Raw genomic sequence first — 23,809 nt, forward strand, 5'->3', positions numbered from 1 at the left:
TGGAAGCAGATATTATCTCCATAGTCACTTCTCAAAACCCTTTTATGTGCAGACCATCAGATATATCAAAAATGTTATTTCTGCACCATGTTTTTTTTAACTAATGTTAATTTCTTTCAACTCCTCATTACAGTTCTCCACTATTTTCATGAAGATGGTCACAAAATAATTTATCTGCTATTTTCTTGCTTCTCAATACAAAACCTGTCTCAGCCTCTAAAGGCATCTCTAAGGCTTTAGCTAATCCTTTACCTTTTTACTCACTTACCCATGCTCTAAGTCAAGTAACATCATATTGTATCTCCTTTTCAATTTTAGTAAATAGATTTTTAATAAGGACAAATGACAATTTAAAGCTAGACATTTCCAACTCCAGGCAGTTTTTATTTCTTTCTGCTTTCCAAAAGAAAGGCATTTCAGGCCTTTTTTTTAAAAAGAAAAGCAAAACTCTGTATGGCCATAACTCAGACTCTTGGTCTGAAGTGAGCTGGAACAAGTGACAGCGCTCCAGGCCAAATGATGGGGCGCTCTTTTAAAAAAAGCTCTATCATTAGTCTACAGAAAATACTGGACATACTCAGCAGGGCAGGGAGTACCTGCAGAAAGAAAATCAGAGTTAACCCTTCATCAGACCAGGTGCGAGTTTGTTTTGTTTTCCAATTTTCAGCACCTGCAGTGTTTAATTTTTATCTATCATTGTCTCAATGCCAATGCATTATTCCACCAGCCCATCACACATAAATACTAGGGTTTTGTTTGAGGAACAGAATTGAAAAGTAGGGAAGTTGTGCTCAAGCTGTAACAAATATTAGTTGTACTATACTTAAAGAGCACTGCACACAGCTTGGCCTTCATATGATAAACAGGCATTAGAATGAGTGTAGAGAAAATTTACAATGATAATACCCGAAATGCATGGGTATATACATCAGAAAAGGATGAACAGACTAGATCTCTTTTTCATTTTGAATAAGGGCAGACCCAATAGTCTCTAAAATTATGAACAGTTTTCTTTACTGGATGCAGAGGGGAGATTTCTACTTGTGGGAAACAGTAGAAGGAAAGCCTTTTACTGTAAGATAGCCACCAAAAAATCTGATAGGGACTTCAGGAGACACTTCTTTAACTAGAGTGTTGAGAATGTGGATGCTCTACCAATGGAAGTGGTTGAACAGTGCGGATACATTTAAGGGAGGCTGGATAGGCACACAAGGGAGAAAATAAAGGGTCACATTGATCAGAATTTAGATGAGGAAATCTGGGAGGATGCTCAAGTGAAGCCCAAATAGCCTGTTTCTGTGAGTGTACCCTATTTGATCTGATGTCCTCACCCACCCCCCCCACCTTTGTTCAAAAATTTTAATAATACCTTTTCAGCCTATGAGGTGGTAACTAGCCATGTAACAAGGCACCTTTGAAACCCTACCCCACTAAGGATCAGCATCCTTCGCAATGGAGATAGAGAGGAAATGTACCACTACAGAGTTAGGCACCTATGGAGGCAACTGATGAATGCTGCCTCGACTGCAGCAGTTTAGAAAGTATCAGGGAGCACTCTGGATACCCATCCCATCCAAGGCACATTTAGATTTTAATCAGAGGTTTTTTTTCACATTTCACTCATTGCTTTACGTAGCAAGAAACACTGCATGGCAAAGCAATTCACTGCAGGCACAAGTTAACCTACACCAGGACACTTGAAAAATTACTTAACAACACTGCTGAGTGAAAAGCCATGTTAAATAGAAGCAAAAAAAAAGACACAAACTAAAATAAATTTACCAGCAGCTACTAAATGTAGTCTAGCTAACATTATGAACAACGCCGAGCATTAATCACATGTGCAACCTATTAACCCACATGGTCTAGAAATTGCTTCACTACATTCTAGTGGCATCAAAAGAGCAATTGTCACACCACCTAAACCTTATCTTTAAGTAAAATAAAGATCCCAGAACAGCACTGAATTTTCCCGTGTTAATTTAATCATATGCTTTTGCTTTGAGGAACTTAGTCTAGCAGCTGTAACATCAGCAGCCAGCCCTTAAAGGGGAATAACAATAAATAGCAGTCTTCTAGCCACAGTAAAACTCCAGCATCCTTGGGACTTTGGTAGTGCTAGTCTAGCAGATTTTCCAGACTAAATGCTACTCCTATTAATACCCAAATATATCTTTGCTTCACCCTCTTTACATATTACAGTTGTTTAATAAATTTACCAGTAAACCTGGGGAAATATGAAAGCACTCAGATCCCAGCTCCAGACATAAACTTACCCATGTTCCTAACTCCTGTGTTTCAGACCCTAACCACACTTGGCCACACTTCCAGCCCACAGTCTCAACCTGGGTCCCGACAGCAGTCTGGAACCTGGCTCTGGCTGCACAAACCACTTGTACTCTGGACCCATGGCTCATATTCTGGATTAATGAGAGTGCTAGATAGCAGACCATCAGGATTTCTGAACAACTGGATGCCAAATTATCAGAGGCTTAATGTATTGGGGCAGGTGCTGCAGCAAAGGGAATTGGAGGGGTGGAAAGAGCAAGTTGGGAGTGTGCTCCTGGGTGATAAAACTATCCTAAAGAGGCTGGTAAAGAAAAATACCTACTAGAGGCCGTGGATACCCTCCAGGACTATAGCCAGGAAGATCTCCGTAATTCAGACAATGATTGCCTGCACTTTGGGAAGCCTGTAGTTTTTGCACATCCCCACGCATGCTCAGTGTGTGCTGAAAGAAAATACCTTCTCTCCTTATGGACATTAGATAGAATAGTTTGAGGTGAAACAGGGTCAGCAAAAGCTGGTTGTTCTGCGAATGCAGCTCTGAATACTGCAAAGTTGGGATGGGAAGCATGAAGAAAAAAAAATCACTGGAGCCGAAATTTGGGTGCTGCACTATTGTGGACATCGTTAAGGGAAATTTATGCTGGAAAGAAATTATTGCAAATAAAAATCCCACAAAAAGGTTAGGTATATTACTCTACGGGTTAAGGTGACTTGCCACACCTTTCTTCAGAGTTATTGAAAGAATTTCTAGGTTGATCATTCATGTTAATCACAAGTGCAGCCTGTACAACTCACAGCATCACTGTGTGTTAATCATTTACATGTGCAACTTATATAACTCACCTCACTTTTGGTAACCAGAGTACAACTGATAGAATTCACACCATCAATCTACATGAATCACATCAGCAATGAGTTTGAACCCTAGTTGGTTTTCCCTTTTTAAATGCAGGGAAACTGCGGCTAAAGCAACAGCCATTAGCACCAAACAGAATTCACTGACCAGTTCTGATGAAAGGCCTTTGAGCTGAAACGTTAAACCGGTTTATCGCCATAGAAAGTACTTGATGAACTAAGCATTTGCCACCAATTTTAGGATTTATTTCTAGCACCCTTCAGCTCTATACTGCCTAGAGATGGTAACTTGACTCGAGTATTGCAGCAGCCTCTGGAAAGCTCTCCGAATACCGACACTAATAGGGCTCCCTCACCCACTGATATCTGTGCACACAAATTAGAATATGCCACTGCCACTGCCACTGCTTTATAGTGACTGAGGAAGCTGAATGACATTATGCAGCACTGCTAAAATTATGCTGGTGGAAAACAAATGCAGTAAGCTTGATCCAAATCAGTATAAAGAGGCTAATGTACATACAATTATGTTCTACAAAATAAATTAACAATTGCCAGAATGCAAATGTTGCTGTGGAAGGGGTTGTTGCTGGCCACTTAGTTATTTCAAGGGTACAAGTTTGTTATGTTTAAGTTTGAAGCCAGATGTTCCTTGACAAATGGAAAGGCAATGATTCAGCAGTTGTGAATTTGAAGGTGCAGTTATAAGTGACTTGCAGAGATGGGGAAGAACCTTGCCAATCATCCAGACGGTTGATGCATGGAAGGTAGCAGAACTGTTCAAGTATAGGGAGGAAGATTTATAGGGTATCTTAGGATGATAGTTATCAGGAAATTTCATGGAGGCAAGAGGCATTGAAATCTGGTGTTCAGAGGAGAATAAAGTGCTAGAGAGTTAGGGAGAGCACACTTGATCATAGCAATTTGAATAGGTGAAATAGTAGAATGTGTGATTAGGTTAACAATTTTGGCAAAACATTGGCAAGGATGAATCAGATTAAGCCAGGACATCAACACATTATAAGGACAATTTTTTGGAAAATTAACATGCATTCTTGAAATAAACACAGATTGGAGTTTGATTCACTGACAAAGTAGATGGTAATAGATGGAGTGATTGAGAAAGCAATGTTGGAGAGGTCAGCATCCAGCAGGAACTCCACAGACTTCTGCCAGTCACAAGCAACATCACCTCTGCCAAAGCTCAGATCAGCAAGCTCTGTACATCTTGGGCTGAACATCTTGTTATTATACAGACTGAACCACCAAGATACAAATGTCGTAATGCAAGATTACAGAAACAACCCACCCACTAGAAAGCACTAATAACTCATGATTGCCACATTAGGTAAATTAAGGCCCACGGCTTTCCTAAATCACCCCTTCAAGCAGAATCCACAAATGTCCAATACAGACCTGAGGTCGTTTTGGTAGATGCTGAAGAAACCAACCCGGTCAGGTTCATTACTCCTGCTGGTGCGATGATGAACTGTGGTGTGGCAACAGCAGCCGAGTTTGTCCTCTCTGGATTCGTGTTCACTTGGTTCTGCATGGCTTCCTATGAATGACACAAGCTGAACCATTTACAGTGTTCCATGGCAGTGTGTTCACTGGGGGAGCACCTTCATGGATGCAAACCTACATGCTACAAATTCAAGTATAGGGTAAGCAATAAAACATTATGTGAATGGAACCCAAAGTACCTCACTGACAAATGTACCCCATGAACAACCTTACACAGAACGAGGCCACTAACTGTGGGAATGTCACACTGATTCAGTACAAGACGACAGTCTGAAATATGCAATGGAAACATATCAGAGGGTCAAGATATATGAACTGGACACGTTGGTGCATGATAGGAATTCTGCAACACCAGATCAGAGGTGGGTTTCTCCTGTGCTGAAACATGCAGGGTGAGCAATATGGAGTATTCATTCTCAGAACCAATATCCTTCACCTCCGTGACAGCAGCAAGATAAAATTTGGATTAAAACCGAGATACACCGGTATTTATGAGCATTCTCCTCCATCTTCAACAGCAGATCCCCTGGATTCCATTTTCCCTCATGTTTATTCGGCTTCCCCTTTACTCAGTCTCAACCAATCCCTGTGGGATATACTTCCACACTCTTCCCAATCCCTAGAGAGAGAGAGGTTTCTCTTAAATTCTGTTTTGGACTAATTACTGCTAATCTTATATTCATGTCTTCTGGCTCTGTCTCAACCACAAGTAGAAATAACATCAAAATTATCCTGTAATTTTAAAGTTTTCTATCAGATCAGCCCTCAGCCCTCTCTTAGGAGCCCCAGTTTATTCAAACTTTCCTAACAGACGTAACAGTGTTAGTGATGTGTAAATTCTGAGTTGCCTTATTCTTGAAATGTAGTTCCACATTTTTCCTTTTTTTGTTTTATAAGACATACAGTAATTACCAGGCTTACCAAAGGCTACTGCTCAACAGCAATACATAAGGGAGGCTATGGATCTGGACTGCAAACGTTAACACACTGATTAGATATAAAGCAATGCCACCAAATTGGAGGTAGTTTCAAAATACAGTCCGGGAACTGCAGGGTTCCAACTACAGCAATAATTTATGCCTTGATCTGATTTTGATTCTCTTGAATCTACAAAGGACTTTGGAGCATCCAAGGTACACTCCACTTTGACCCATTTATTAGTCAGAATGGTGCAATTTCCAAACTTTAAGTGAAATGGAACAACACTCTCCTAAGCAAGATGACAAATCCACACAGTCCTGCGTAGTGAAACTTATCTCCACATACCTGCAATATTGCAACCAGATCAGGATTGTGCTTGTCAAGGGCGATGTCAAAGGCATTTTTATCAAACTTGCTCAGAGCATGAACATCTGCTCCATATGTTAGTAAAATCTCCACCACCTCATGATGATTGTGCTCTACCGCCCAATGTAGAGCTGTCATCTTCAGCATGTCTTTAGCATTAATATCTGCATTGTTCTGTGTTGGAGTAGAAGAGCAGTACTTTCAGAGTCAAAGCACAAGACTGCCTACATATATAAACATCTCCACAACAGATTAAAGTTACAACACAGATGCAGCAACAAGCCATCCAGTCCTTTGAGCCTCTTCTATCCCTTCAATTAGATTATGGTTAACCCATATCTCTATTCCATTTACCTGTATCCCTCACATATCTCCACCCAAGGAAATCCATTCAACTGCTTTGAAAACAGTAATTCAGCCAGCATTCACTTCATTTTGAGAAAGTGGCTGGCAGATTTCCATTACTGTTTGTGTGGGCATCTCACCTGAAAGGCCTGGCACTGTTTATTATGCTCTTTTGTCTTGGTGAAGTATGCCATTTCCCCATACCGTATCAAATCTTGCTATTATTTTAAACACACACAATCCTCCACATTCTTCTGAACTCAAGAAAACAGAAGTGTAATGAACACTTCGTAATTACTTAATTTCTTAAACTAGGTTATCACGATAGAAGATGTATGATGCTCAAACACATCTTTTCTCAGATATGGCACTCAAAACTGAATGGATCACCACAAATCTTTGCACAAGGATTATTTTCTTGCTTCCTTATTCAAATTCCCAAGATAAATGGCTAAATTTCACCAACCTTATTGACTTTTTTTGACATGCATAACATTTTTCACAATTTATGCACGAATCTATTTGCTCCTCCGTGATTGTAATCCCTCAAAACTTAAAGTTCTGCCTCGCTCAGATCCAAAGATCCTTCTCACAATAAAGCCCATTCAGAGCAGTATAACATCGTCTTTCAACTGGAATCTCAATTTTGCACTGCAGAATTTCAGAAAGTGACTGGGAACGAAGGGACACTAAAATCAACTCATGCAAAGCTGGAGAAAATTTTGGTTTTAGAATGCTTTTCTATTCAGTAAACGAGAAGACATTTCATCCCTTTTTTGGTCTCTTCCTGGCTTTCTGAAATTACTATATACAAGCTAGAAATAGGCTATTATTTCTTCTAACAGGTCCACGATGGCATTTATAATCCATAGGAATATCCTTGAACCCCTCTTCACCTTGCCTTATTAACATACCATTCCATCCTTTTCTCCTGAGCTCATCCAGCATCTCTTTAACTACACCTCCACCATTTGCCTCAACTACTCCCTGGGCTTCTTCTTGTTCCTTGGTGGGCAACAAACTTTCGTGCAGGTTCCCTGTTGGATGTATTGGTGATCATTTCCTCGCTCTGCTGTCCCCAACTTCTGTGCATCAACTCTATCAAATCCAAATCTCAGCATCTCTATTAGATGAACCCTCAGTCTTAAAAAGTGCAGCCTGCTCATTATTTCCTGGTGGATTTAATCAAGCAGTACTGGTAATATTGTAGTAATTTTTTTTCTTTTTGTACCATTTTTCGTAATTATAGTTGATAGAACAGGGTCACAAGAGTGGTCTAACCAAAATTCTATATGTTTTAATACATCTTCTGCTTTTCAATTCTAGCATGCTAGAAAACTTACTTTGCTTTTTTTAAATGCATTTTGCTACCTACCTTTTAATTACAAGTATATCTGAATTTCAGATAATTCATTGAATATTTCCCTGTGAATGTACTTAGCGCAAACACTCTGCAGTATCACTGGAGAAGGAAGTAGTGCAAACCTTTCAGATCAGGGACCGTTCATTAGCTCCGATGAAATGTACCCAACATCTGTTCTTCTAACTTTCACTGTTGACATTTCTTTTCAGGTACATGTGATGGAGCACTTCCTAAACAGACGGAACTAGTTCTGTTCAATTGTTCAAACTGAAAAGTAACCTGACTATTTACTTGCAGATTTGCAATTGGACCCATTTTTCATATAACCCCCTTCACCACTGCCTTGAAACTGTGCAGCACTGCAATGAAATTCAACTTCAAAGACTTGTAAAAGCAGCAGGGGAATCTGAGTGTAGGGAGGAGTGAGATTAACACATCAGAGAATGAACTAAAAGATATTCGAACTTAATGCTGAACATTAGCAGCTGTGGATGAGCAAACTGATCTTTTGAATATTGGCTGATCTGACATAAAATGCAAAGCCAGTGGGATTACAACCAAAGAGCACTGCAGTTGAAAAATTTTAAAAATGCCGATACTGGAAATCTGAAAAAAGAAACAGAAAATTTTTGAAACACTCAGTTGCACCTGTGGAAACAGAAACAAAATTAATATTTCAGGTCAAAGACTTCTTCCGCTGGTGGGTATTTGACCTGAAACGTTAATTCTGCTTTTCTTTCCACAGACATTGCAGGACCTCCTCTGTATTTCCAGCGTTTTCTGCTTTTATTATTAAAAGCACAGCAGTGTTGCCATTAGGCCTCAGCGATTTTGGAGAGATTACCCTGATCAGCAGTTCTACAATGCTTGCATGGCCCTCAGCTGCTGCCATGTGTAGTGGTGTCCTGTCGACTTTGGTGCGAGCGTCTCGGCTAACTCCGGCTCTGAGAAGGACTTCTGCTGTGGAGTAATGGCCATATTGTGCTGCAAGGTGAAGAGGAGATGTGCCGAGCTGGGGAGCAAAGAGAAAGATACATCAATTTCCAGTACAGTGAGATACCCATGATAGCCCACATCTCAAAGTGTAGTTACTGTAAAGGATCAACGAGAACACTTCGCCACATGAGAAATCTCATGCAGGTCCACTCTCCCTTCACCTTCTTCCTCTTGAAAATCACCAGTATCCCCTGCCCCCATCCCACCAACTGTCCATCTTCATGCATCACCGAGAAACCTCAATAGGCTGTGCATTCACAGGGGATTACCACACCTTCCATGATCCTCCTGTGAGATGTGAGAGATCACAGAGCATTTAAGTGTCCCCAGTGACTACGTCTACAGGAAGTGTGTCCAACAGCAGCTCCTCTCAAGACCGACTGGATCGGTTGGAGCAGCAGTTGGACTCACTGAGGAGGACGCAGGGGGCAGAGAGTGTTATAGACAGGAGTTTCGGGGAGATGGTCACACCAAAGGTTCAGTCAGATAGATTTGTGACCACCAGGAGAGGCAGGCAAGTAGTGCATGATACTCCTCTGGCTGTTCACTTCTCAAACAAGTGTACAATTTTGATGAGAAAGTCTGCCTCTCAGGGGAAAATGACAGCAGCAGTCAGATCAGTGGCACCTCAACTGGCTCTGTTGTATGGCAGGGTAGGTCAAGGACCACTCAAGCAATAGTGATAGGGGCCTCTATAATAATCAGGGGCAGAGCTAAGCATTTCTGTAGATGTAAGCAAGGCTCCAGAATGGTGCGCTGCTTCCATGGTGCAAGGGTCAAGGATATGTCAGAGTGGACGAAGAACATTTTCAAAGAGGAAGGTGAGCAGTAGGAGGTTGCAGTCCATATTAAAGTAAAAAACTGGGACCTGTACGGTTGTAATCTCAGGATTACTCCCTATGCCACATGTTAGCAAGGCAAGAAATAGGAAGATAGTTCAGTTAAATGTGTGGCTAAGGAGCTGCTGCAGGTGGGAGGAATTCAGGTACATGGATCATAGGGCACTCTTCCAGGGCAGGTGGGACCTGAATGGGGGGGGGGGGGGGGGGGTGGCACTAATATCCTCAAAGGAAAGTTTTCTGGTATGTGAGGGTTTAAATTATTGTGGCAGGTTGGGGGGGGGGGGGGGGGGGGGGGGGGGGGAAGGGGCGGGATCCTCAGTAGTCAGCAAGTAAGTGGAGGGATTGAGGGGAAGGTGGAGGTTAGATCTGAAAGGAAGGACAGGCAGTGCCAGGTTAATGAGCAGGGTGGAGCTGATGGGCTGAAGTGTATTTACTTCAATGAAAGGACTATTATGGGCAAGGCAGGTGAATTTAGGGCCTGGATTAGTACATGATGGAACTACAATGATGTGGCCACTGATTGAGAAAGGGGCAGCTCAGCCTTCCGAGGTTTGGATGTTTCAGACACAAGAGAGGGATGTAAAAGAGGTCACTACTGATCACAGACTATGTTAGAGCGGCACTTAGAAAGGACATCCTGGAGGGGTCACCCAGTGAGGCAATATGTGTAGAGCTCAGGAATATGAAAGGATGATGGGATTATAACTATAGGCCTCCCAATAGCCAGTGGGAGATAGAGGAACAGATATGTAGGCAGGTTATGGAAAGGTGTAAAAGCAAAAGGGTAGTTGCAGTGGGTGAATTTCCCCAGTATTGACTAGGACTCCATTTGTATCAGAGGCTTAAATGGGGCAGAATTTGTTAGGTGCATCCAAGAGGGTTTCTTGACACAGTATGTTGAAAATGCAAACAGGGATGGGGCCACATTAGATCTTGTGCTGGGAAATGAGCCTGGCCAGGTGATTGGACTTTCAGTGGGAGAGCATTAGATTAGATGAGTTTATTGTCAGGTATACTAGGGTGCAATGAAATTCCTTGTTAGCATGAAGATTTTGGTAACAGTGATATAACTCCATGAGTTTTCAGATAGTTATGGATAAGGATATGATTGAACCTCAGGACAAATTGTGAAATTGAGGAAAGGCTAATTACAACAGTATTAGGTAAGAGCTGGGGAGAGTAGATTGGGAGCCACTATTACTGAGCAATATCTGACACGTGGGAGTCGTTTAAAGGCCAGCTGGTCTAATTCGGGATGGACATGTTCCTGTGAAGAAGACAGACAAGGATGGCAAGGTTTAGCAATCTTAGATGATAGGAGATGTTGCAAATTTAGTCAAAATGGAAAAGGTAGCATATACAAGGTTTAGGAAGTTGAAATTGGACAGGGCCTTTGAAGAATTCAAAGGAAGCAGGAAAGAACAAACAGGGAATCATTAGGGCTAAAAGGGGCAATGAAATATCCTTGGTGAGTGTCTTTATCAGTTTTACTTTCCCACTTAATTTGCATCCTTCCCACACTGCTACACCTAACCACACAAATCCAGGCATCCTGCAGGGGAATTCCTGGTTTATTTCCCCTCAAGAGTACACTCCTTTACTCTTGAAAGTGTGTGTGCAATTGCTCATGAGCGCTGTTAAAAACAGAACCTTTATTAAAAGCAGGTTAAGATATTTGGATGTAGGACACTGTCTTGTGGAAATTCTTCTGTGACGTCCTGGGACTGGGATAATTGATCTCCAATAAACAACCATTTTCGCTTGTGTCAGGTACAACTCCAACTACTGGAGCAGTTTCCCCTTGATGCCCACTGAATCAATGCTGGAGCTGTCTTAAATGTTAAGGGCAGTCACTCTCACCTCACACTGAAATTTGGCTCTCAGGACAGTATTTGGACTAAGGGTATGACAAAGTGTGGAACAAGTGATCCTGGAGAAACCCAAATTAGCACTGGTGAGCAGGATATTGAAAAGTAAGTCCCATGTGATATCAATATTGGTAAGAATATAAAAATAGGAGTAAGCCATCTGGCCCTTGCCATCTGCGTTACCACTGTCGTGTTCCCTTCTCATGTGGGACTAGAGATTTGCTGCCCACCCATTGTCTTCCTTTGGCCAGTTTTCAGCTCCTATAGTATCCAATTCAGCACCACTCCTGAACCATCCAGTTTATTTCTTGTGCCTCTGGTATTCCTGTCCTCTTTGCTGTATTCTCTCACCTCCCTAATGACTAGTTATGCATTTACTGCGCACTGCAGTACTACTAGCACTTAGACAGATTGTTGATAGATGCCACTCTTTCAGCACTCCCCTTGGCTGGATCCCATCTAGGCCACACAGGTCTGTTCCGCCTTTTAAAACCATGAGCAAGAACACAAAAAATTCCTCCCCATGCCCACCACATCCCCCTCACCAGAAGGGTACATACCCAATCCGTGGTGAAGGGAGCGCCATTTGCCATTAGTGTCCGAACTTCATCATCTTGTCCCTTTCGAGCTGCCTCCAACAACCTCTTCCCCAAATCCACCAGGGACATCTGATTGGGCAAAAGGGGAAAAAATCCATTGATCAGTAAGTACTGCAAGACAAAAAAATGAAACTCATAACACTGCAGTCTTCTGATAGCTGACATATACTTTAGTGAGGGTAAATCTTAAAACATGTGTTTTCAATCTCATAGCCTCAGTTTCGAGAACATTTTGGCTGTGATATTCCATCTAGGATTAAATAAAACTAGATGCTCAAAAATTATCAGCTCTTCCAATAGCCATTAAGTATGAAATGAACTGCCAGAGGTAGGAATAGTAACAACATTTGAGGCATCTGGACAGGTACCTGAATGAGTAAAACAGAGGGTTATGAAATTAATGCAGGCAATTGGGATTAGTAGAGATAGGCATGAAGGGTTGGCATCGATGACGTGAGCCAAATTTCTATGTTGTACAACTCTAAGACTCTATAAGGCAGAAGGACCATATTGATATATATGTACACCACACAATTCAGGACAGTCCCAGGTTTGACTCAAAGTCTGTTCTGAATTAACCAATTGAACATGCTGTTGAATGAAAGATATCATTACTCCTGCTAGAAAGTGGAAAACTAAATGAAGTTCCTTCTGCTAATTGCCATTCAAGGAAGCACACTACCTAACCCCACCCAATAAAAATGGACATGGGAGTGAAAACTCAGTTACCAACATATCATTGGGATGTGGGAGATTGGATCACTGGCAGAATCCCACAATGTCACGGTGAGAATATGCATCCTCCACATACACACCACCCCATTCTGAATTTATTTCTCAGGTTTAGATCACTGGAAAGCTTCCCATGCTCAAGTGTCACTGCTTGCATGCAAAAAATGGCCATTTTAACAAGGTACCAAAAGACTTCAGCATCTCAAGATCCAGTCTACTTTATGCAATCAGCACATACCTGGGCAATTTTTCCCATTGTCAGGAAGATACCAGTGATAGAACAGTTCAACTAGGGACACAGTTAATTCAGGATCAGATCTTCAGCATTACAGCTGAGGGTAAGGGAGCTGTTGCTGCTTCTAATGCATTCAGTTTGATATCACATAGATTGAATCAAATTGGTTAAAGACCTACTGATCCAAAAGCACGACAGCAGGAAGATGGGCCATCCACTCAGCATCCCTGACGGTATTGTGGAGGGTCGCGGTTGTCACGTGACAGCACTGCCCATTACCTGGTCGAAAGTCACACCACTGCCAATCAAGGTTTGGCTCCACCTCACCCATCAGCGCACACCTGACCACTGGTCCCTTTAAGCACCTTTGTACTTGGCCTTGGGCTATTGGCCTTTGTGATCGATTAGTCCTTGCTGGCACCAGGCCATTGGCCTTTGTAACTTACCTGGGCTGGACCACCCAGCCCTCCAGCACTATAAAGAGTGGCACATGTGCTTGGCTCTTCCTCTTTGCAACTTTCAAGGGATCACCCTGCTTCATTCCAGGCTGAGGACCGTGGGATGGCGCTGGAGAAATTGGTGAGGTGTGCACTGTTATAGGGTTGGGAATGTCTTAGTTAGTGTCCCTAGTATCATAGAGCTGTGCCTGCACTGAGTCAAGGGGTGGTGGGTATTGTATTGTCTTTCCTAGTCTATACCTAGTTTGTTGTGTGTTTATTTTACCCCCCCATTGCGATTTTCCCATGCTCGCTATAAACTGTGCATGTGTGTTATTCCCGTTACCATTTTCCCTTGTTTGGCTTTTGTAAATAAAACATTCACTGCCAGACTGTGTTCAGAGTCCTTGCCTCCTGAAACCCAAATCTGTTTCACAACATTGACCAGCTTGGTCTTTTGTACTCTTGCTGGGTTTTATAATTATCAACAATAGAAATGCTCACAGAGCCTCCTTTACACATTGCTCTGCTAATGGTCTGCAGCATCTCATGGATAGATATTTCAGCTGCTGGATGTTCTCACATCAAACCTGATGGTACTGCCACACTACATGATGGAAGGTGTGGTGATGGGACTTCATCACCGCAAGTGTTTTGTACTGGTCACTCTATCCATTATGGAAAAGTATCTGTAACAGAGCAAGTTAGGTCAGTGTTTCTTTCTGCCAGAGAATCATAAAGTTATAATGCAGGAGGTCATCCTACCCATCATGTAGTGTCACTGTACGCTGGTCACAAAGAGCTCTCCTGACTAATGACTGAGTCCACCAACTTTCATGCTGTCTGCAAACTTACTAATCCCACCTTCCAGCACTTGGCACTGGTATCCGAGCACAGATGTAAATGTTTATATGCAACAAGAGCTTCTGCCTCTACCATTCTTTCAGACAATGAGTGAAAAATTGCACCCCCACCTCCGCAACCCCCCCCCCCCCGGCTCAATCCTTCAATTGATTGGTTTAAATCTAATTCCCCTTTTCATAGAATCATACAGCACAGAAATGGGCCCTGCTGACCCTGATGCCTATCTAATCCCATTCGCCTGCATCAGGCCTATATACCTCTACCCCTTTCCTATCCAAGCACCCACCCAAATGCCTTTTAAACATTGTAATTCTATCTGCCTCTACCTCTGGCAGCTTATTCTAGGTAACCACCCTGTGTGAAAAACTTAACCCTCAGATCTCCTTTAAAATTTCTCTCCCCTTACCTTAAACCTATGCCTTTAGCTCTAGATTCCACTGCCTGGGAAAGACTCTGACTACCTATCCTATCTATGCCCTATGTGATTTTATAAGCATCTATAATCTCACCCCTTAGCCTCCTACCCTCCAGTGAGAACAAACCCAGCCTGTCCAATCTCTCCTTATAACTACAGTCCTCTATGCCAGGCAACATCCTTCTGCACTCCCTATTGCTGCCACATCCTTCCTGATGTGTGGCAACCACAACTGTACACAACTTCAAGTGAGGTCTAACTAATGTTTTGTACAGCTTCAACATGATGTCCCAACTCTTACACTCGATGCCTCAGCCTATGAAGGCAAGCATACCAAATGCCTCATTCACTCCTCTATCCAGCTGTGTCACCACTTTCAATGAGCTCTGTAAACCAATGTTCTTAAGGTCCTTACTATTTACTGTACATGTCCTACCAGAATTCAACTTCCCAAAGTGCATCACCTCACACTTGTCTAGATTAAATTCCATCTGCCACTGCACTGCCCAACTTTCCAACTGATCCACGTCCCGCTGTGCCCTTAGACGAACTTCTTTATCATCCAAGGCTCCACCAATCTCCGAGTCATCTGCAAACTTACTAATCAGACCACCTACATTCTCATCAAAGTATATGTATTACAAACAACAATTGTCCCAGCATCAATCTAATTGACTAAATACAAGGCTGTACTAGTGTCAGACTATAATCAAAAAATGTGAGAACAGTGCAGAAGGACAGATAGCACACATAACAGACTGGAATGGTTCAAAGTCTGTTGCTTTGTCCTGTACTGTGTCCAGTTCTGGTAGCCTTATTATAGGAAGGATGTGGCAGCGTTGGAGAGGGTGCAGAGGAGATTTACCAGGATGCTGCCTGGATTAGAGAGTATGGATTATGAGGAGAGACTAAAGGAGCTAGGGCTTTACTCATTGGAGAGGAGGAGGATGAGGGGAGACATGATAGAGGTATACAAAATATTAAGAGGAACAGATAGAGCGGACAGCCAGCGCCTCTTTCCCAGGGCACCAATGCTCAATACAAGAGGGCATAGCTTTAAGGAATGGGTGGGAAGTTCAAGGGAAACGTCACAGGGAGGTTTTTCCACCCAGAGAGTGGTTGGTGCATGGAATGCGCTGCCTGGGGTGGTGGTGGAGGCTGATACGTTGGTCAAGTTGAAGAGATTGTTAGATAAGCATATGGAGGAATTTAAGATAGAGGGATATGTGGGAGGAAGGGGTTAGATAGTCTTAAGAGTGGTTTGAAGGTCGGCACAGCATGGTGGGCTGAAGGGCCTGTATTGTTCTATGGTTCTATGTTAGTGTCCTGCAGCATAGAAAGGAGGCCTTTTGGCCCACTGTATCCATGCTGCCCATCAGGTACTTTAAAGGGAGAACTGATAAACTAAAAGTTTTTGTGTCGTTTGACGAACCTTCAAATCACAGCTATAAAGTGGCAGAATACATAAACATGGAAGAGTGGAAGTGCATATAATAAATGCTGAACATTTAATATTTTAATATTCACTTAGACTAGGAAAAGCAGATTAGCATATGTAATAAAGATAGTGAACAATTCTTGAATTGTTTCATAACTTTTTGCAATGGTATTTCAGAGTCATACAGCATGGAAACAGACTAGCTTGTGCCAGTCATCAGGTACGCACCTACTGTATACTCGTCTCATTTTTGAGTACTCAGCCCGTAACCACCAAATGCATAGCATTTCAGGTGCTCATCCACATACTTTTTAACGATTGTGAGAACACCCTCTCAAGAAGTGTGTTCCAGATTTCAACCATCTTCAGTGAAAATATTCTTCCCAACCATCGAGGACCCTTATAAGGGGCGATGTCTCAGGTAGGAGATATCCATCTTCAGGGGCCCCCACCACCCGGGTCACACCCTCTTCTCGATGCTGCCATCAGGCAGGAGGTACAGGAGCCTAAAGACTCACACCTCAAGGTTCAACAGCAGCTTCTTCCCTACTGCTATCAGGTTCTTGAACCCACTTGAGAAACTCCAACACTACCTCTAATAATATTTCTTTTTCTCTTTCTCTCGCTCAATTAGCACTAGTGTTGATATGTTTATTTTGTTGTGCAAGTTATTTGTAATTTATTTCGATTTGTTTATGTTAGTTTTGTTTGTAATGTAGTGCTGCTGCTGCAGAAAGCTAATTTTCATGGCATTTATACCCTATGTATGATTATGACAATAAACTTGAAATTTTACTCAAATCCCTTTAATCTCTTAATCCTTACCTTAAACCTATGCCCTCTGAATGTATTCATATTTGCTAAGAGAAAAAGTTTCTCACTATCAATCCATGCTCCTCAATTTTGTACAACTCAATTAGGTCCCCCTTCATCAGGACTGTAAACCATAAGATGGATGGCCACTTCAAAGGGGTTGGAAAAGAAACTGAATGAGAAAAATAAAGGATATCCATTCCTATCTTTGTCTTTACTAATTGTGATTAATATGTGCAGTTCAAGCATCTATAAGCTTTGGTTGAGGTACACATACTTAAGGGCACAGTCAGATGCTGTTTGGCTCTTAACAAATTTGTCCCAGACCATCTCCAATATCTTTTGGTGGAATTCCAACTGTGGTACACCTTTCATACCCCTTCAGTAAACTGACATTTTTGAGACGTGTTAGTCTTCTTATAGCTAGCATAGGAGTAATTACGAGGGGGGAGAAAAAAGACGGCAGACTATTAGGCTTTGACATAACTTTTTGCTCAGTGAGATCTACAGTTATTAAAATGCAATAAATTTGAATAAATGAGAGAACTGAAAGAAGTCATCTGCTTGCATTAATCACAGCCACAGCAAGGCTTAACGTAACAACACACCAATGGAAAAGGGCATTCTGGTCTCCCATCTGGAAACAGTCAGAGCTTCTGCTTTTACATAATCACACCATTTTCACCTTCACCACTGAAGTACACGTTACACTTCCATATTGAATCTTTGAGTCACAGAAAGAGCACAGACCTACAAATCCATGTTAACCATCGACCACCTATCTACTGAATACTGAAAGGCCTGGATAGAGTGGACATGAGAGGAAGTTACCATTTGTAGGATAGTCTAGGATACGAAGGCACAGCCTCAGAATAAAGTGACAGCCGTTTAGAACTGAAATGAGGAGGGATTTCTTCAGCCAGAGGGTAATGAATTATGGAATTCATTGCTACAGAGGGCTGTGGAGACCAAGTCATTGGGTGCATTTAAGGCAGAGATTGATGGTTCTTGATTGTTAAAGGGCTACAGGGCGAAGGCAGGGGAATAGGGTTAAGAGAAACAAAAATCAACCACAAATGGCAAAGCAGACTCGATGGGCCAAATAGCCTAATTCTGCTCCTATGTCTTCTGGTCTATTTTCACTAATCCTGCACCAATCCCAATTTTCATTCTCCACACTGCCTCCTTGCCTGTCAAGATTCAACTTGAAATGGTGGTGTGGATTTAAAACTTCCAAATACAATTAGCTCTTACTTAACTATAAAAACTTCAAGTCACTGCCTTTCAATTCCGCAAAGCCAAAATTTATATGGTTTCCCCCAACAACACTGCCCACAAACTGAGAACAAGAGCCAGAGTTATCTAGATGGGTACATTCCATCTATGTTCTTATCATTAGCAATAGAAAAGATGAAAAATAATAAATACATCTTTCCCTGTAGTGATCATTTTGTTTTAAAGTGTCTTTTGAAAATCTTTGACATGCTCAGTACGTCTCAGTACAAGTAGACGTTTAACAAGCTCAACGATATAATGACATCTTTCTTTTCTTAACCCAAGGCCCCTTGTTGCCTTGGAAAATGAACAAGCCTTAGCATATCCCTAACCAACATTCAACCTTCAGCTGATACCAATTACTCTACCGAGCCATGCATCAAGCAGCTTCATCTCAGAAAGTAATTAGCTGCATACCTGGAGAAAATAAAAAGCACTATATAAACGCCACCTTTCTTTCATCTCTGTCAAATAAATCTGACACAGGACAAGTAGCAACATAAATACTGGTAAGTAGAATTAAAGAGCATCTCAAGCCATTCTATACATACATCAAGAGGATAACTAGGGAGTGGGTAGGACCACTCAAGGATAAAGGAGGCAATGTGCTTAGAGACAGAGGATGTACGTGAGGTCCTAAATGAGTACTTTGCATCAGTATTTACCAAAAATAGGGAGAACAGTGTAGAGTCTGCTAATAGGCTATGGCACTTTGAGATAAAGGAGGTAGTGTTGGGTCTCTTAAAGAACATCAAGGTGGATAAGTCCCCAGGGCCTGATGACATATACCCCAGGCTATTGAGAGAGGCAAGATATGAGATTGCTGAGGCCTTGACCAATATCTTTGTGTCCTCTCTAGCCATGTGAGGTCCTGAAGGACTAGTGAGTAGCTAATTTTCTTCCATTATTCAAGTAGGGAAATAAGGACAATCTTGGAAACCATAGACTGGTGAGTCTCATGACAGTGGTAGGGAAATTACTGATCAAGATTCATAGGGATAGAATGAGTATTTGTAAAACCATGGCCTAATTAGGGACAATCAGCATAGATTTGCAGGGCCACTGATGTCTTACTAACTTGAATGAGCTTTCTGAGAAGGTGATTGAAGGCAGAGCTGTGGATATTATCTACATAGATTTTACTAAGGTGTTTTGACAAGGTCCCTCATGGGAGGCTTATCCAGTAGATTAAGTTGCATGGGATCCACAGTGAAATGTCTGTTTGGATTTAGAATTGGCTTGCCCATAGAAGACAGAGTAGTAGTTGAAGGTCTATAACTTGCAGTGTTATGCAGGGATCCATACTGGGACCCCTGCTGATTGTGATATGTATAAATGACCTGGATGGAAATATGGGTTATTAAATTTGAAGATGATACAAAGCTTGGTGGTGTTGTGGGTAGTGTGGAAAATTACCGAAGGATACAGTGGGCTATAGATCCCTTGAAGATAAGGACAGAGAAATTGCAGATGGCGTTTAACCTGGCCAAATACGAAGTGCTGCACTTTAGGTGATCAAATGTAAAGGGACAGTGTAATGTTGATGTGCAGAAGGATCTTCAGGTCCAAGTCCATAGCTCCCTGAAAAGTGGCTACACAGGTTGATTGGGTGGTAAAGAAGGTGTATGGCATCCTTGCCTTTTATTAGTCAAGGAATTGAGTTCAAAAGCTGGGAAGCTGTGTTGCAGCTTTATAATTAGGCTGCATCTGGAGTATTGCATTCAGTTTTGGCTGCCCCATTATAGGATGTGGAGGCTTTGGAGAGGGTGCAGAAGAGGTTTACTCGGATACTACCTGGAAAAGAAAGGTGCAATCACTGGGATTATATTACAGACCACTCCTCCCACCCCCAATAGCCATTGGGACACTGAGGAACAGATATGCAGGCAGATTAGGGAAAGGTGCAAAAACAACAGGATTGTTGTCATAGGTGACTTCAACTTCCCCAGTATAGACTGTGACCTCATTAGTAAGAGGTTTAGATGAGGCAGAATTCGTTAGGTGCATCCAGGAGGGTTTCTTAAATCAGTTCAAAGAGGAGGGGCCATACTGGATCTGGTGTTGGGAAATGTGTGGCCAGGTGACTGACTTTTCAGTGGAAGAACATTTAGGGAGCAGTGACCACAAGTTTTAAGATAGCTCTAGATAAGGATAAATATAGACCTTAAGAGTTTTAAATTGGAGCAGGGCAAATTACAAAAGTATTGGGCAGGAACTAAGAGTTAACTGGGAACAGCTGTTTTTGGCAAGGCCACATCTGACATGTAGAGGGTCTTTTAAGAACCAACTGCACAGAGTACAGGACAGGTATAGTCCAGAAAGAATGACAAGGTCTTGAACCACAGAACAATACAGCACAATACAGACCCTTCAGCCCACCAGGTTGTACTGACCTTTAAACCACACCTAAGACTATCTAACCCCTTCCTCCCACATATCCCCCTATTTTAAATTCCTTCACATGCTTATCTAACAATCTCTTGAACTTGACCAATGTATCTGCCTCCATCACTACCCCAGGCAGTGCATTCCATGCACCAACTACTCTTTGGGTGGAAAAACCTCCCTCTGGGAGCCTTGGAATGTTGAGAGAGGTTGTGAATTTAGTCAAGAAAAAGGAAGTGCATGTAAGGTTTAGGAAGCTAAAATCAAACTGAGCCCTTCAGGATTATAAAGAAGCTAGAAAAGAACTTGGAATTAGGAGAGCCAGTGGGAACCTGCTTGAAGGCAGAGGATGTGGGTGAGGTCCTAAATGAGTACTTTGCACCAGTATTTACCGAGGAGAAGTATGTGGAAGATAGTGAGACTGTGCTAATATGCTAGGGCATTGAGGTAAAAGAGGTGGTGTTGAGTCTCTTAAAGAACATTAAGGTGGACAAGTCCCCAGGGCCTAATGGATGTACCCCAGGTTACTAAGAGTCAAGAGATGATATTGCTGGGGTCTTGATCAATATCTTCACATCCTCTCTAGTCACAGGCAAGGTTCCGGAGGACTGGCAAGTAGCTAATGTTTTTCTATTATTCAAGAAGGGAAATGGGGATAATCCTGGAAACTAGAGACTGGTGAGTTTCACATCAGTGCTAGGGAATCTATTGGAGAAGATTCTTGATGAAAGGATTTGGAAAACCATGGCCTAATTAGGGACAGTCAGCATGGCTTTGTGGGGGCAACTAGTGTCTTACTGAATTGGTTGAGTTTTGAGGTGATTGAAGGTAGAACTGTGGCTATTTGCAAGGCATTTGACAAGGTTCCTCATGGGAGGCTCATCCAGTAGATTAAGATGCATGGGATCCATGGTGACTGTTTGGATTCAGAAGTTTCTTGCCCATAGAAGGCAGGGTAGTGGTCAATGGGAATTATTCTGGCTGGAGGTTTATGACCGGTGGTGTTTGGCAGAGATCCATAATGGGACCTCGTGTATATGATGTATATAAATGGCCTGGATGAAAATGTAGATGGGTGTGTTTGTAAGTCTGTAGACTACATGAAGATTGGTGACATTGTAGATAGTGTAGAAGGTTGCCAAAGAATACAGTGGGATATAGATTAGTTGCAGATATGGGCAGAAAAATGGCAGATGGAGTCTAATCTGGCCAAATGTGAGCTGTTGCACTTTGGGAGATCAAATTTAAAGGGACAGTACACTGTTTATGGCATGACCCTTGACAGTGTTGACGTACAGAGGGATCTTGGGGTTCAAGTCCATGGTTCCCTGACAGTGGCTGCACAGCTTGAAGTTATTTTGGTTCCTTTCCCTATATCACCTTTATCAAGTATTATTGGCATGTTTGAGGGGTTCTTTTAAACAAGATTATTCTTTCCTTTGTAGCTCATCCAACAATAGATGAATTAGGCAATTGTTAATATAGCATTATACCCAAGATCAGCATTGACCAAGAATTTGGTGGGAAATTGTTCTCAATTGACTATTAACGTATTGGACTTTCCTGCTTGAAATGGGTTGCAATCACCACTGGGTCTTTTCATGTGAAAGTGGAATCCTACAGTACTAGATCACTGTAGGGATAAACTGCCACAAACTTTTGTGCTATGTGAAGACACATGAATCAGAAGCAGCAATTTGTCAATAAAAACAGCATGAAAGACATGACCAATTCAAGGTCCATACCCCTGTTGCTCAGTGTAAACATACCAAGCCCATCAGGAAGCAGCCCCCCAATCCCATCTCAGTTCCAAGACCCCACTCGCCATTTGAAGTTTTGTGACAGCCTTTTTGCCAACAGCACATAAATAAGCAGACGCACATTTCGTTTAAAAACGTAATAATTGGCCCAGAAGCAAGAATAAGCCAAGGGTCTCAATGGCAAGTACGCTGGGGAAGTAAAGGCACGTTTCATTTCCCATTATCTGCAAATGAATCCTACAGCGGGAGGGGGTCCTCACACAGTCCAGGAGCGCCAGAAAACGGTCCCCACTGACACTTAATATAAGGAAATGAGTTGTAGCTGCAGAGCAAGAGAAGAAATTTACGTTGAGTGTCTGGGGCCGGTGGTGCTGGGGGGGGGGGGGGGGGGGGGGGTCCCGGTGTCTGGAAGGAGGGGGGATGCCGGGAGGGGAGGAGGGGGTCCCGGTGTCTGGGGGAGGGGGCGCCGGTGTCTTTGTGGGGGGGGGGGGGGTCACCGACTGTCAACAATCCGCCGGTCCCGGAGCACCGGGGGGGGGGGGGGAGTGGGGGAGGGGGGATAAGGGGACCCGGCGGTACTGCCTGATAGGTGTGGTCCTCCGGGATGGGGAGGATGGAGGGGATCGGTACAGAGAGGTCACCGACTGTTAGCGACCCGCTAGTCCCAGGGCTGGGGGTGGGTAGCGGCCGGGCGGGAGGGTGAGGCTGGGGGGAGGCATCGGTCCTCGGCGGGCACCGACTGTCACCGAGCCGCCGGTCCAAGAGCCCCGGGTGCTGGGGGGATGGAGCGGCGGGCGACCCCCGAGTCCGGCGGGGGACCGGGGGCGGGCGGCGGGCGGCCGGGCGGAGACAGGAAACGGGGCCTGGCGGCGGTTCCGGGGGAAGTCGCGGAATTTGCCGAGACTTCCACATCCGGTGGAGAAACCTGGAATTAAAACGCGCGCCGACATTTACCTCAGCGGGCGCCGCCCGGCCTGGCCCCCGATCCCGCGCTCACTGCCGGCCCGCGCCGCCCGCCCGGCGCTCCGCCCCGCTCCCCACACCCGCTCCGCTGCGCCCGCCGGCCGGCACCACCGCACCTTTTAAATTTTGTTTAAAAATAAAAGGCGCCCAAAATGGCGGCGGGTCGTCGCCGGAAGTGGACGGCCCCGCGGACTGATATCCCGCGGGATCGGGGTGGTGAGGCGGCGGACTGACGGTTGAAGCCGCAACTGCCGCGCTCTTCTGACGCTCTCCGGGCCTGGTCGCTGAACTTGCGCCGGGCTTCCCCCGTCCCCTCCTCAGCTCTCGGTGCGTCCGTTGGGTTCATTCCACGGCGCTCGGCCACTCTCCCGGTACTCCTTCTTTGTTCGGATGTGTTGCTCGACCCGGAAGGTGAAGCGGTCGGATGAAGTTCCGGGCGCCGGTTTTGGCGCGCGGTTTGTGCCAAGTTCCCGGGAGGGGAGGAGGGGAGGGGAGGGAGGGGAGGGGAGGAGAGGGGGGGGAGG

The 23,809-nt window shown here is 43.5% G+C and overlaps 1 protein-coding gene across 1 annotated transcript in view; it reads right to left on the reverse strand.

The window, feature by feature from the left end:
* The window catches only part of gabpb2b (GA binding protein transcription factor subunit beta 2b), a 39,111-nt gene extending 15,462 nt beyond the window's left edge, over window positions 1-23,649 (reverse strand). The window contains exons 1-5 of the mRNA XM_052045806.1: window positions 23,277-23,649; window positions 11,930-12,037; window positions 8,508-8,675; window positions 5,935-6,129; window positions 4,561-4,702 (exon numbers count right to left, since the gene is read on the reverse strand). Of these exons, the coding sequence (XP_051901766.1) occupies window positions 4,561-4,702; window positions 5,935-6,129; window positions 8,508-8,675; window positions 11,930-12,037 (613 nt within the window). The 5' untranslated portion in view covers window positions 23,277-23,649. The remainder of the gene's footprint in view (window positions 1-4,560; window positions 4,703-5,934; window positions 6,130-8,507; window positions 8,676-11,929; window positions 12,038-23,276) is intronic.
* Window positions 23,650-23,809: the final 160 nt, after the last annotated feature.

This window comes from Pristis pectinata, chromosome 40 (genome assembly GCF_009764475.1).
Source record: "Pristis pectinata isolate sPriPec2 chromosome 40, sPriPec2.1.pri, whole genome shotgun sequence".
NCBI classification, from domain to species: domain Eukaryota; kingdom Metazoa; phylum Chordata; class Chondrichthyes; order Rhinopristiformes; family Pristidae; genus Pristis; species Pristis pectinata.